The sequence below is a fragment of the Macrobrachium rosenbergii genome, chromosome 13 (genome assembly GCF_040412425.1).
Source record: "Macrobrachium rosenbergii isolate ZJJX-2024 chromosome 13, ASM4041242v1, whole genome shotgun sequence".
Taxonomy (NCBI): Eukaryota; Metazoa; Arthropoda; class Malacostraca; order Decapoda; family Palaemonidae; genus Macrobrachium; species Macrobrachium rosenbergii.
This window is the reverse complement of record NC_089753.1, coordinates 531,518-544,700: the sequence shown is the minus strand read 5'-3', so window position 1 is coordinate 544,700 and position 13,183 is coordinate 531,518. Positions and strand designations below refer to the sequence as shown.

The 13,183-nt window shown below is 36.1% G+C and overlaps 2 protein-coding genes across 2 annotated transcripts; both read right to left on the bottom strand.

The window, feature by feature from the left end:
- Positions 1-2,212: 2,212 nt before the first annotated feature.
- Positions 2,213-2,788, bottom strand: LOC136844605 (uncharacterized). Its single transcript, XM_067113893.1, has one exon. It carries the CDS (start codon positions 2,786-2,788, stop codon positions 2,213-2,215), a length of 576 nt encoding a protein of 191 aa, XP_066969994.1.
- A 490-nt stretch (positions 2,789-3,278) lies between these two features.
- On the bottom strand, positions 3,279-5,086 carry LOC136844604 (uncharacterized). The gene is made up of 3 exons (XM_067113892.1): positions 4,509-5,086; positions 3,789-4,260; positions 3,279-3,476 (listed from the first exon to the last, which is right to left on the bottom strand). The coding sequence occupies exons 1-3, from the start codon at positions 5,084-5,086 to the stop codon at positions 3,279-3,281; spliced, it is 1,248 nt and encodes a 415-aa protein (XP_066969993.1).
- Between the last annotated feature and the right edge of the window lie 8,097 nt (positions 5,087-13,183).

Sequence of the window (13,183 nt, the reverse complement as noted above, 5' to 3'; positions counted from 1 at the left end):
GAAACCGCAGAAGTGTTACTATTTAAATTAGGGGACAAGTGCTTTATATATAAAGACTCAAGGGTAGTTAAAAAGGCAGTTTGAGATGTAGCATTGAGAATCGAAAAATGTGTATTTTCAACATGAATTTTACATTCAGCAGCATGTGTTCTAATGCTAGAAAGTTCTGGGTTGGATATACGGGAACCTGTACGATACCTGAGTCCTAAGTGGCCGTATATATATATATATATATATATATATATATATATATATATATATATATATATATATATATATATATATATATATATATATATGTACACAGTAATACCTCGATCTTATGCGATTCGAGTTGCAAGAATTCACGGACATTTGAACTTTTCATTGGAACCTAACTAATTCGTATATGCGATTTTTTTGCAGACACGTGACATTTGCGAAATCCTCGAGAAACCCGGCAGAAGTGTTTATGTTTAATCTTTTAAGAAATTTATAAGTTTTTACGCTTTTATGCATAAAATCTGTATGAAAAATGTATCATTTTTAATTTTGTAGATGTGTAAATATGATACCAAGGTAATTACAGCACGTACAGTTACCACACTTTTATAATATGTGATACATACTTGCACTTTTCAAAGATGATACCCTTGCATAAAGTGTTTGTTTAATTTTTGAAGTACATTTATAGGTTTTCATGCTTTCAAGTGTAAATTCGGTATGAAAAATTTGTATTATTCATATTTTTGTACATAAATATGATAGAAAGGCAGCACAGTTACTGAATTGTGCCCATTTGCAAAGTCTTTGTCACCAGGACCACACATGACCTCAAGATGAGGTTTTTCAGTCACGCTAATTTGATAAAATGAATTCGCTGATGCACTACAACTTGTCAGAGACATAACTAACAGTTGTATTAGTGTCGCTCTGTGAAAATTATTTTGTTAACCTCGGAGAAAAGTGCTGATACAATCTGTATGACATGTAATTACGCCACATACAGTTAATGTACTTTTACTAAATGTGATACCCATTTGCAAAATTACTGCACTTTTCAAAGATGTAATACCCACACGGAAAGTGTTTGTTTAGTTTTTGAAGTATTTCATAAGTTTTTATGCTTTTAAGTGTAAAATCGGTAGGGCAAATTTGTATTACAGTCCAATATTTTTAATGCGCATACGTATTCCTCTCTCTCTCTCTCTCTCTCTCTCTCTCTCTCTCTCTCTCTCTCTCTCTCTCTCTCTCTCTCTCTCTCTCTGTAGTTGGCGCTCGCATATTTTTTACAACTTATGATTTTTCTGTACGTCTTTACCTGTACAGTACATAATTTTGAATTGATTGAATTTTCCCTTTCCCTCTGCGCACATTACATACACGTTTTCTTTAGTTGATTGAATTGTGTACCTTCGTTATGACTGACGTATAAAGTTTACCTAGTGACGCAAAGAAAACGTCTTTTACTCTGTGAGTGAAAAAGAAAATGGATCCCATGAATTAGGGGTAACATTAGTATACACAAGTACCTCCTGTAAATGTGCTAGTGTGGCAAATACAGTACCCATTACGATACTGTACCCTATTTTTACGTCATCCATGTATTCATTTTTTAAGAGTATGTATTAAGCTAACTTTTAAATGAAATTACAGTAACTTTAATTTCATTTATAAGTTAGTTTTATACTTTGGGAGCATGATTACGATAATATTTTAAGAGGTGCGAAAGAAACGAGCAGGATAAGGTTACTGCTACTTTGTTCATGATCCAGGCAGTTTATATAGCGTCAGACTGGCGTCGCGCCGCAGAATACAATGGAAACCTCAGTGACCTGAGGTCGATAACAAATAACAATAAATACAGCGAACCAGTACACTTTACAATGTAAGAACAGACAGAAATGGAATTGGATACAATCTTGATGCCTGTGAAAGAAGAAACATGTGATACATTTTGACAGCAGGTAAACAAAATATATACATAGTTTAAATGATTGAACTTTGTGTGACCTGATGCGTTAGGTGTGACTAATTGTAGGCAAAGAAAATGGGACGTCACCACAGAAAACTTGCCCAGCAGAGACTTTACAATTAACACTTTTAGCAGAGACTTCACAAATGACTTTACAGATGACTTTACAAATACTCCCCCCCCAAAAGACGTGGGCAACATCTGATTAGTCGGCGTATCTGCTGGGGTGCTGCAGGGGGCCCCGGCTGCGTGAGGACATCAAGGGAACGCCTCTGTGTGGGTTTGCCTGACTGCGGATGTGGGCTGGCTTTTTCGGGGGCGGCCGCGTCTCCGCCCCCAACGAGGGCCTGGCTGTGGCGAAGGCTGAGCAGGTGGAGGGTGCAGTGCAGTGACGTCTGTGTCCTCCTCCAGGAGGGCGGGCTTGACCCGGTCAATTGACACCCAGTCGTTCCTCCCATGAAGTGCGAGCAGGAACACCTTGGTGTTCCGCTCCAGCACGCAGAAGGGTCCCCTGTAGGGCCTGGTCAGTGGCGGGCGGAGGGCGTCATCCCTGACGAAGACGTGGGTGGTGGAGGCCAGCCCGGGCGGCGTGAAGGTGGCCGATCTGTCGGTATATGTCCGTTTGCAGGGGGTAAACTTGCCGACTATGTCGCGAAGCCTCTGGACTGATGGGTTGTGGCGATCCTCTGTCACTAGCTCACCCGGGACAACGAGGGACTCGCCATAGGTTTTTTCAGCTGCGGATGGGGCGCTGTCGGCCCTGGGGGCGGTTCTCAACCCGAGGAGGACCCATGGCAGCTGGTACTTCCAGTCCTCGGCGGTGCAGCGGGCCATAAGGGACGCCTTCAGGGACCTATGAAACCTCTCGACCATGCCGTTGGCTGCTGGGTTGTAGGCCATGGTGGTGTGATGCATTGTCCCCAGCAGCCGAGCCAGGGCGGACCACAATTTGGACAGGAAGCAGGACCCTGTCGGTTGTGATGTGGTCTGGGACGCCGAAGCGGCTGATCCAGCTGGAGAGCAGGGCCTCGAAGCGACGCTCTGGCTGCGGGAACTCGCCTACCCTGGACTTGGTGTGACACCCCACCTTGCTGGTTTGGCACTGCAGGCACTGCCTTGCCCAGGACCTCGCATCCTTCTGCATTCCATGCCAGATGAACTTCCCTGACAGTGGCTTGGCCGTCGTCCTGCCGGAGGGGTGTGAGAGGCCGTGGATGACGTCGAATACCTGGCGGTGGCGGGAGGCTGGCACCAGGGGGCGGGGCTGGCCGGTACTGACGTTGCAGAGGAGACTTGGGCCCCCGGGGGCAAGGGGCATGTCCCGTCACTTCAGGGACATGATGGCGGTGCGGTAAGCTGGGGTCTCTGGGTCGGCGGCCTGTTCCCTGGCGAGGTCTTCGTAGTTGATCCCGAGCTGCACCGCGTTCAACTCAACCCTGGAGAGGGCATCCGCCACAGGGTTCTTCCTGCCGGGGAGGTACTTGATGGAGCAGGAGAACTCGGCGATGGCCGAGAGATGCTGCTGCTGCCTGAAAGACCATGTGTCCCCTTGCTTTGTGAAGGCGTGTACCAGCAGCTGGTGGTCTGTGTAGATTGTGAAGGGCGTGCCCTCCAGGAGGAACTTGAAATGCCAGACTGCACGGTACACTGCGCAGAGTTCCCAGTCGAAGGTGCTGTAACGGTCCTCTGCGGGGTTGAATTTCTTGCTGAAGAAGGCGATGGGCTGGGGGGCTCTGTCGATGACCTGCTCCAAGACAGCACCACAGGCGACGTTGCTAGCGTTTGTCGTCAGCTGGAGGGGGGCGTTGGGATCCTGGTGGGCCAAGGCGGTTGCCTCGGCGAGGGTGGCCTTTGTCAGGGAGAAGGTCTGCTGCTGGCTGGGTCCCCACAACAAGGACTTTGGATGGCCTTTGAGTGTTTCCGTCAGGGGGGCCGTGGTGTGTGCGATCCCGGGGATGAACCTCCTGTAGTAGTTCACCATCCCGAGGAACTCCTGGGCGGCCTTGATGGAGGTGGGGACGGGGAACCTGGTGACAGCTGTGACTTTGGATGTGAGCAGGCGGACACCATTCGGGGATATCTCGTGGCCCAGGAAATCGGCTTTCTGGACGCCGAAGGTGCACTTGTCGAAACATACGATGAGGCCGTTCTCCTGCAGGCGCTGCAGGACTGCCCGGGTGTGTTTCTGGTGCTCCCTGTGGGACATGGAAAATATAAGGATATCATCTATGTAGCAGATACAAAACTTCAGGTCCCCAAGGATGTTGTCCATGAGCCGCTGGAAAGTCGCCCCGGCATTCCTCAGGCTGAAGGTGGAGAAGGCAAACACATAGGACCCGAAAGGCGTGATGATGGCGGTCTTTGGTATGTCCTCTGGCGCGACTGGTACCTGAAAATAGGATTTCAAGAGATCCAACTTAGTAAAAATTTTGGCCCCATGGAAGGAAGCTGTTAGGTCCTGCATGTTCGGCAGGGGGTAATGGTCAGGTTCCGTTGCGAGGTTAAGCCGCCTGTAGTCGCTGCAGGGTCTCCAGAAGCCGTCTGGTTTCTGCACCATGTGGAGGGGGGACGCCCACGGGCTGGAGGGGCTGGAGGCCTTCTTGCAGATTCCCATCCGCTCCATTTCGGCGAATGCATTCTTGAACTTCTTAGGCGCCGCAGGGGAAGCCTCCGGAACCTCGCGTGTGCAGGGGGGCCCTTTGTCTTTATGTGATGGTAGATGCCATGTTTGGCTGGGGCCCCGTGGACTTGGCGGAGCTCGGGTCTGAAAACTTCTGGGAACTCCGTCAGCAGCTGTGCACACTGGTGGGGGGCGGTGGAACAGATGGTGGTCACCTTGGGTCCCGTTGCCAACGGGAGGGACTGGCAGGCATTGGTGTCGAGGAGACGCTTCCTACCGACGTCGACTGCCAGCCCGAAGTGGGCAAGGAAATCCGCACCCAGGAGCGGGGCCCTCACGTCCACGATGACAAAGTCCCAGTAATATCTCCGGCCAAGGATGGAGATCGACAGGGGCCTGGTGCCATAAGAGAGGATGGGGGACCCGTTGGCGGCCGTCAGGAAAGCAGCCGGGTCCGATTCTTGCTTGAGGTCCTCTCTGGATGCCGGGAAGATTGATCTAATGGCCCCCATGTCGACCAGCATCACCCTGCCGGAGACGGTGTCAAGGACATAGAACCCTACTGATTCTGGGCCCCTGGGTTCTTTTGCTGCCATGGCGGCCTGTCCTGCTGGCTGCCGCCACCCACGTTTTTTGAACGGGTGAATGAACAGGGCGGCAGGCAGTTCTGGGTGTTCCTGCTGAACCGCCTGTGGTAGTGGCACATACCCGGGGAATTCCACCTGTTGTGAGGCGCCGGGCGCCTCCTGGCGACGGCGCTGACTTCGTGCTCTGCGCCCTCCTCCTGCTGGATGGTGCTGACTGGTAGTGCGGGTGCTGGTACCCGCTTCGTTGCCCTCACAGAGTCCGTCAGGTTCTGCGCCGTGCGGATCAGGTCGTCGAGGGGGATGGCGTAGGGCTCAGGGATTTGTGTCTGGACCTCCGGGAGGAGCTGACGAAGGAGGAGCTCCAGTGACAGGCTTATTTCGTTTTGTTTTCCGGTGCTGTCTGTGTCTGGGAGGGTGAGGAGGTCCTTTATAATGCCCATGATTCCCTGACGCTCTGCTTCTGCCGTGGGCTGACGGCAAGGTCGAGGGCACGGGCGGCCCGCTCGGCGACCGGCAGGGAGCATGCCTCGAGGAGGGACTTCTTCAGGAGGTGGTAGGTGAGGGGGCGTGCGTCGGACACCCACAGGACGAGCTTCTTGTAGACTTCCTCTGGCAGGGCGTTAAGTACGGTATCCGCCTGCAGCCCCGTCGGTGAGTTCCGCCATGCGGAACTGGCTCTTGACCCTTTACAGCCATGATGATGGGTTCCCCTGCGTTAATGGCGGCATTTTTAAGGTCAGGAGGACCCGTGATTGTCCTGCCAGGCAGGGCCCCTGGCAGGGGTGTGGAGGAGTGTGAGAGCCTCAGCGTGGGGGCAGGCATCGGGTGATATGAGGGGGAGGTAGACATCCGAATCCGCGAGGTTAGCGGTTAACTGAATGAGGGAAGGGATGTCCGCGTCCATACTCGCTCTTTGCCCTCTTAACTGGAGTGGGGTACTCACGTCAAACCGCACTTGGAAGCGCGCTGTGTGAGTCCGTTAATGACGCTGGTGATTTTGCTGATGAGAGTCAGCACGCCCAAACGCTGGTTCAGCGCCGTGATTAGTCCGCTAAGGGTGTGAGTAAGTTCCTGAAGCCAAGACTGAGTCGCTGTATGGGTCTGCTAATGGCTTTGGGAACCACTCCGGGGTCACCACTTTAAGAGGTGCGAAAGAAACGAGCAGGATAAGGTTACTGCTACTTTATTCATGATCCAGGCAGTTCATATAGTGGCAGACTGGCGTCGCGCCCCGGAATACAATGGAAACCTCAGTGACCTGAGGTCGATAACAAATAACAATAAATACAGTGAACTAGTACACTTTACAATGTAAGAACAGACAGAAATGGAATTGGATACAATCTTGATGCCTGTGAAAGAAGAAACATGTGATACATTTTGACAGCAGGTAAACAAAATATATACATAGTTTAAATGACTGAACTTTGCGTGACCTGATGCGTTAGGTGTGACTAATTGTAGGCAAAGAAAATGGGACGTCACCACAGAAAACTTGCCCAGCAGAGACTTTACAATTAACACTTTTAGCAGAGACTTCACGAATGACTTTACAGATGACTTTACAATATTTAGTGTTTAAACTCTAGAAATGAGCATTTACAGTGTATTAGCACTTTTAGTGACTGTACCAAACTTATGCAAATCCTCGTCTTACGTGAGTGGTTCTGAAACCTAACCTCACATAAGTTTGAGGTATTACACACACACACACACACACATATATATATATATATATATATATATATATATATATATATATATATATATATATATATATATATATATATATATCTGTATATATATCAGATCCCTGTTATTAAGGTTAATGTTTCTTTCTCTATTGTTGAATACACTTTCTGATGCTTTTTCAACTTTGAAGCCATGAAACAAACAGGATGTAAAATAGCATTATCATCTTCTTGAAGTAGGACAGCTCCGATTCCACAGTCAGATGCATCAACTTGTATCACAAACTTCTTTTTGAAACCTGGAGGTTGATGTTAAACTGGCTTTTACCTTCTCAAATGATTCTTGACATTCTGGAGTCCAAACAAACTTTGTTTTCGTACTGGTTAAATCCGTCGAGGCAACTACTACAGGTGAGAAATTCATACAGAATTAATACCAACAGAAGTGAGAAGGCCTTTTCCAACTTCAAATCAACAGCTGCCTTTCCAAACTCACTCATTTCTAGGTTGATTTTGAGTCCTGCTTCCCGTAGTTTCTTGAACACTTTTCTTAAAATTCTCCGATGCTCTTCCCATATTTTGTAGAATAAATCACTATGTCATCAAGTTATACACCCACTCCTTCTAAGGATCCTAGAAGTTGATCAATCACTCGTTGGAATGTTGCAGGTACATTCATTAGACTAAATGGCAAAACGGCGCATTGATACAGTCCAAAAGGAGTAACAAAAACTGAAAGTAATTTAGCATTCTCATCTAAGGGATTTTGATAATACCCTTTCAACAAGTCTATCTTGGAAACAAACTTGGCTTGCCCAATATTTTCAAGTAACTGATCTATAGTGCAGAAAACCTTAAACACATTTCATCCTGAAAAGTTTGGGTGAAGAGCTTGGAAAATGGGTTTGTATGTACAGTAAATAATTTCTTACACGTTTGGATTTTGTAGTGACTCCTGTATCCTGATGTTAATATTGCTCTTTAAGGTGCTTTATTCGCGTCATCTATAAGAGGCAAGGGATAATTGTCAGCCACGCTGATAGATTTCAGTTTCCTATAATCAGTACCGTCCTAAATGGGCCATCTGGTTTCTTCACCAACACACATGGAGAACTGTAATGACCTGAACTTGGTTCTGCTAATCCATGTTGCAATAACTACTCTACGTCTTTCTTCACAACATCTCGATGAAAAGGTGATAGGCGATATGCTCTCTGTTTAAAAGGTTTTCCATCTTCTCTGATCTTTATCTCATGCTTTGTCAGATCGGTAAGCCTAGGTGCATCTGCAAAATTTTCAGGGAAACTTCTAATCACTTCACTTAATTCATTATTTTGCTCAGCACTCAGATGTTTTAGTTTATCCTCCAAATTTTGCAATATTGAAGAACTGTTCATCTTGCTTTCAGCTCCCAATCCGTAGCCATCATCGTCCTCTGTGGATGAAGTTGTCTGTGTTACTGAAACTTCCAGTTTTAGTCTCTGAGAAGTAAGGTTGCAAAAGATTCATATGCATCTTCCTCTGTCGACTCCTTCTCCCTGGTGCTTCAGTCACATAGATTTATCGCTTAACTTCTCTATTATCTTGTAAGAACCTTGATATTTATTGGTAAAGGGAAATATTTTCACTGGTAAGAACACTAGAACTTGTTAAACCACACTAAAAACTGCTTAGTTTAGTTTTAGCATCATATCTTCTTTTCATTTTCTCTTTACTTACTTTCAGATTTTTAAAGAAAATTTTCTAATTTCTCTTAACCTTTTCCTCAAGTTCTTCACATATTCTTCTTGGATTTCCTCTTGATTTTCTTCCCAATTCTTCGCAAGAATCTTTAATGGACCCCTTACTTCTCGACCAAAAATCATCTCATTAGGTGAGCATTCCACGCTTTCTTGGTAAGCATTTCTAACTTCAAACAACATTAAGGGTAAACCATTATCCCATTATCTCCCTTGACTCATAACAATACGTAGTTAACATACTTTTCAATGTCTGGTGGAACCTTTCCAAGACTCCTTGACTCTCTGGATGATAAGCAGTTGATAACTGTTGTTTCATCCTTAACAAGTTCATCACATCCTGGAACAATTTAGAAGTAAAGTTCGTTCCTCTGTCACCTTGTGCAATTTCTGGTATTCCAAACTTCAAGAAAAACTCCGCCATTTATTTTCGTTTTTTTATGATTTTTAAATTGATTTTTGTTTTAAATCTTGAAAGTTTTTAACGGTATTTTTATATGAAAAAATAATATGATCTTTAACTTTATTTTATTGCATAATTTACGTACTCAATTCGTGAATCATTATGTTTATCATAATAAATCATATATATTTTTAGACTTAATTCTACTGAATAAAATCCTATTAAAATAAATTATACTAAATATCGAGAAATAAAATTCAAGATATATGAATTTTTTCAGAATGCAACAACAACAACAACAACAACAACAACAACAATAATAATAACAACAACAACAACAACAACAACAACAACAACAACAACAACAATAATAATAATAATAATAATAATAATAATAATAATAATAATAATAATAATAATAATAATAATAATAATTTGATAGTCATTAAAAAGAAAAATAAATGAAATATGTAAAAAGTAAAAAAAAAAAAGTTCAATTTGATTATGAAATTTTTCGTTGTTTTGCACTCTTTTTCATGACTTATTTTAGTTTACCTTTTACGGATATAGTCTTATAACAAAGTTTTATGAAAAAAAATCTCGTTAAAAAATAATCAAGATAAAAGTAAAGGCTAAATTGTCATATACGTTTTGCATATAAAAATACTGATCAAATCATACAAGATTTCAGTCAAAAATCAATTATAAAATCATTAAGAAAAGGAAAATAAATGAAATATGTAAAAAGTTTCAAAAATATTTCAATTTGAATACAATATTTTTTGGGTATTTTGCCCTCTTTTTGATGACTGATTTTAGTTTAACGTTTACTGATTTATTATTATAAAAGATTTATATAAAAAAATCCATTAAAAAGCAATCAATATTTAAGTAAATAAAAAAAACAACTTCAAAAACCACCTAAAAAACATTCTTGATTTAAGACAAAAATCAATTTAAAAATCATTAAAAAATGAAAAAAATATAATAAAAGAAAAAAAATTGAATTCGATTACATTTTTCCTAGTTTTGCCCTGTTTTTGATAACTGATTTTAGTTTACCGTTTACGGATAGATTCGTATAACAAAGTTTTGGGAAAAAAATCTACGTTGAAAAACAATCAAGGTAAAATTGAAGGCTAAATGGTCATATACGTTTTGTATATAAAAATACTGTCATAAACATTCAAATTTTCAGTCAAAAATCAATTTAAACAATCACTAAGAAAAGGAAAATAAATGAAGTATGTAAAAGTGTCAAAAATATTTTGATTTGAATAAAATATTTTTGGGAGTTTTGCCCTCATTTTGATGACTGATTTTAGTTTAACAGAATGATATAAAAAATATCCGTCAAAAAACATTCAAGATTTAAGTAAAAATCATTTTAAAAAATCACCTAACAAAAGGCAAAAGAATGTAACATAAAAAACTTTAGATTTGTTTTAATTCAATTTATGTTTGTTTTAATTTTTATCTTATTTCAATTCATATGTTTTGATTTAATTTTATTTTGTTTTTTATTTAATTATTTTTATTGTTTTTTATATTTATTTGTACCATAATTTTCTTCATTGGTAATTAAATGGTATTTGTAATTTGAATTAAATATAAAAATTACTTTTATATTTTATATTTTTATCTTTATTTATCCTTAATTATTTATTATTAATAATTTTATTTATTTTCATTTCATTTTATATAGTTTTATTTATTTATTTAATTATTATAATTTTTTTTATTTATGTACTTATATTTATTATTTTACTTTTATTTCTTTATTTTATTTATTTATTTTCATTTATTTATATACCTTTGTTTATTTAATTATTTTATATTTATCTGGTATATATTTTAAATGTATTTATTTCTCTTTATTTATTAAATTATTTATTTTTTATTAATTAATTTATTATTTTTCCTCATTTTTTACTAGTTTTCCATTTACTATTTTTTTTTATTTCTGTATATATTTATTTATTTATTATTAATTTATTTATTATTGTCTCCTTTTTTTTCATTTATATCTTTATAAATTTTTATTTATTCGTTTATTTAATTTTTTATTATTATTTATTTTTTATTTATCTTTTTTTTTCATTTTCTTATTTGTACTTATATTTATTTTGTTTTTATTTATTATTTCTATTATTTTTGTTCATATGTCTTTATTTATCTACCTAATTTAACTGATTTTTATTTACTCCTATTTGTGTTATTTAATTTTATTTATTTTATTTATTTAATGTGTTTTATTTCTTTTTATTTACTTAATTTGCTTTATGTCGTTTATCTAAATATATTTATTTTTATTTACTTTTATTCTTCTTTATTCATTTATTTATATATATTTTTTATTTTCATTTATTTTTATTTATTTATTTGTATTGATATATTTATTGTTTTTTATTTATTTATTTTTTATTTAATGTTTTATTAATAAATTAATTTTTTCTTTTATTTAATTCTTTATTTTTATTTATTTATATATCTATTTATTCATTTGTTTATTTATATTCATTTATTTGTTTGTTTATTTATTTTCATTTATTTATTTATTTATTTTTATTTCTTATTAATTTATTAATTTTCATTTATTGATTTTTTTATTTTTTTATTTATTTACTTTGCATTTTTATTTATTTTTATTTATTTTTTGTTTTACATTTTTAATTTCATATTTTTATTTATTCATTTTCATTCATTATAATTTATTTCATTTATTTATTTCGTTTATTTATTTATTTATTTATTTATCTATTTATTTTAGCTCTTATTTTTTATCTTATTTATTTTTATTTACTTACCTTTTTATTTGTGTTTATTTTTTTCTTTATTTATTTGCATATATAAATTTATTTATTTATTTTTATATATTTTTAAATACTTTATAGCATTTTTATTTATCTTTTATTTAGTTTTATTTAATTTTATTCGTTTAGTTTTATTTATTTTTATTTTTTTACTTTCATTTATTTTTTTTTTTACTTTCATTAACTTTTAATTCTTTTTTTATTAATTTTTGTTTTATTTTTTTTAGTTATTTTCATATATATTTATTTTTAATTAATTTATATTATTTTTTACTTACTCATTTCTTTTATCTTTCTATATGTATTTATTTATTTATTTATTTATTTATTTATTTATTTATTTATTTATTTATTTATTTATTTATTTATTTATTATTATTTATCTATATTTAATTATTTTTTAAATTTATTTTTTATTTATTTTCATTTGTTTATTTACATTAATTTTTATTTATTTAATTTAATTTTTTTTATCTTTATTTTTTATTTGGTTAATTTTATTTATCTATTTTCATTGATTTTTATTAATATCATTTATTATTTCTAATTATTTTTTTATTTCTATTTATTTATTTTAATTATTTACTCTTATTTATGAATTATTTATTTGTTTTTATTTCTCTTTATTTATTTATTTTTTATTTATTATCTTTTTTATGCATTATTGTTTATTTATTTTTTATCATCATTTACTTTTAAAAATTTTTTATTTATTTTTATTTACTAAATTTATATTAATTTACTTTTAGTTATTTAATTTTGTTCATTCTTATTAATTTATTTGTATTGTTTGTTTTTTATCTATTTGCTATCTATTTATTACTTTCTGTTAATTTTTCCTTTTTTCAGTCTTTTTTTTGATATTATTTATTGACTTATTTTTTTAATTTTTTATGTTATTTTATATTTTTATTTTAATATATTATTATTTATTAATCATTATTGAATTTTATTTATTTATTTTTATTTATATTTATTCCTTATTGTTTATTTATTTTTATTTTTTAATTTTATTCTATTTATTGTTATTTATTTTAATATATTTACTTTTTTATTTGGTGTTTATTTTAATTTATACATGTATTTTTTTATTTTCTTAATTTATATTTATTTGTTTTTTAGTTTTATATTTATTTACTTTTATTTATTTATTTTGATTTATGTAATTATTTTTTATATATTTTATATTTTTATTTTTTTTTTCCTTATTCATTATTATTTATTAATTTGTTTATATTTTTTTAATATATTTAGTAATTTATTTTTGTTTCTTCTTATTAATTTTTTTATTTATTTATTTTTATTTATTTTTATTTATTTATATATATTTATGTATATTATTTATTCCTATTTATTCTCATTTTTTATTTATTTAT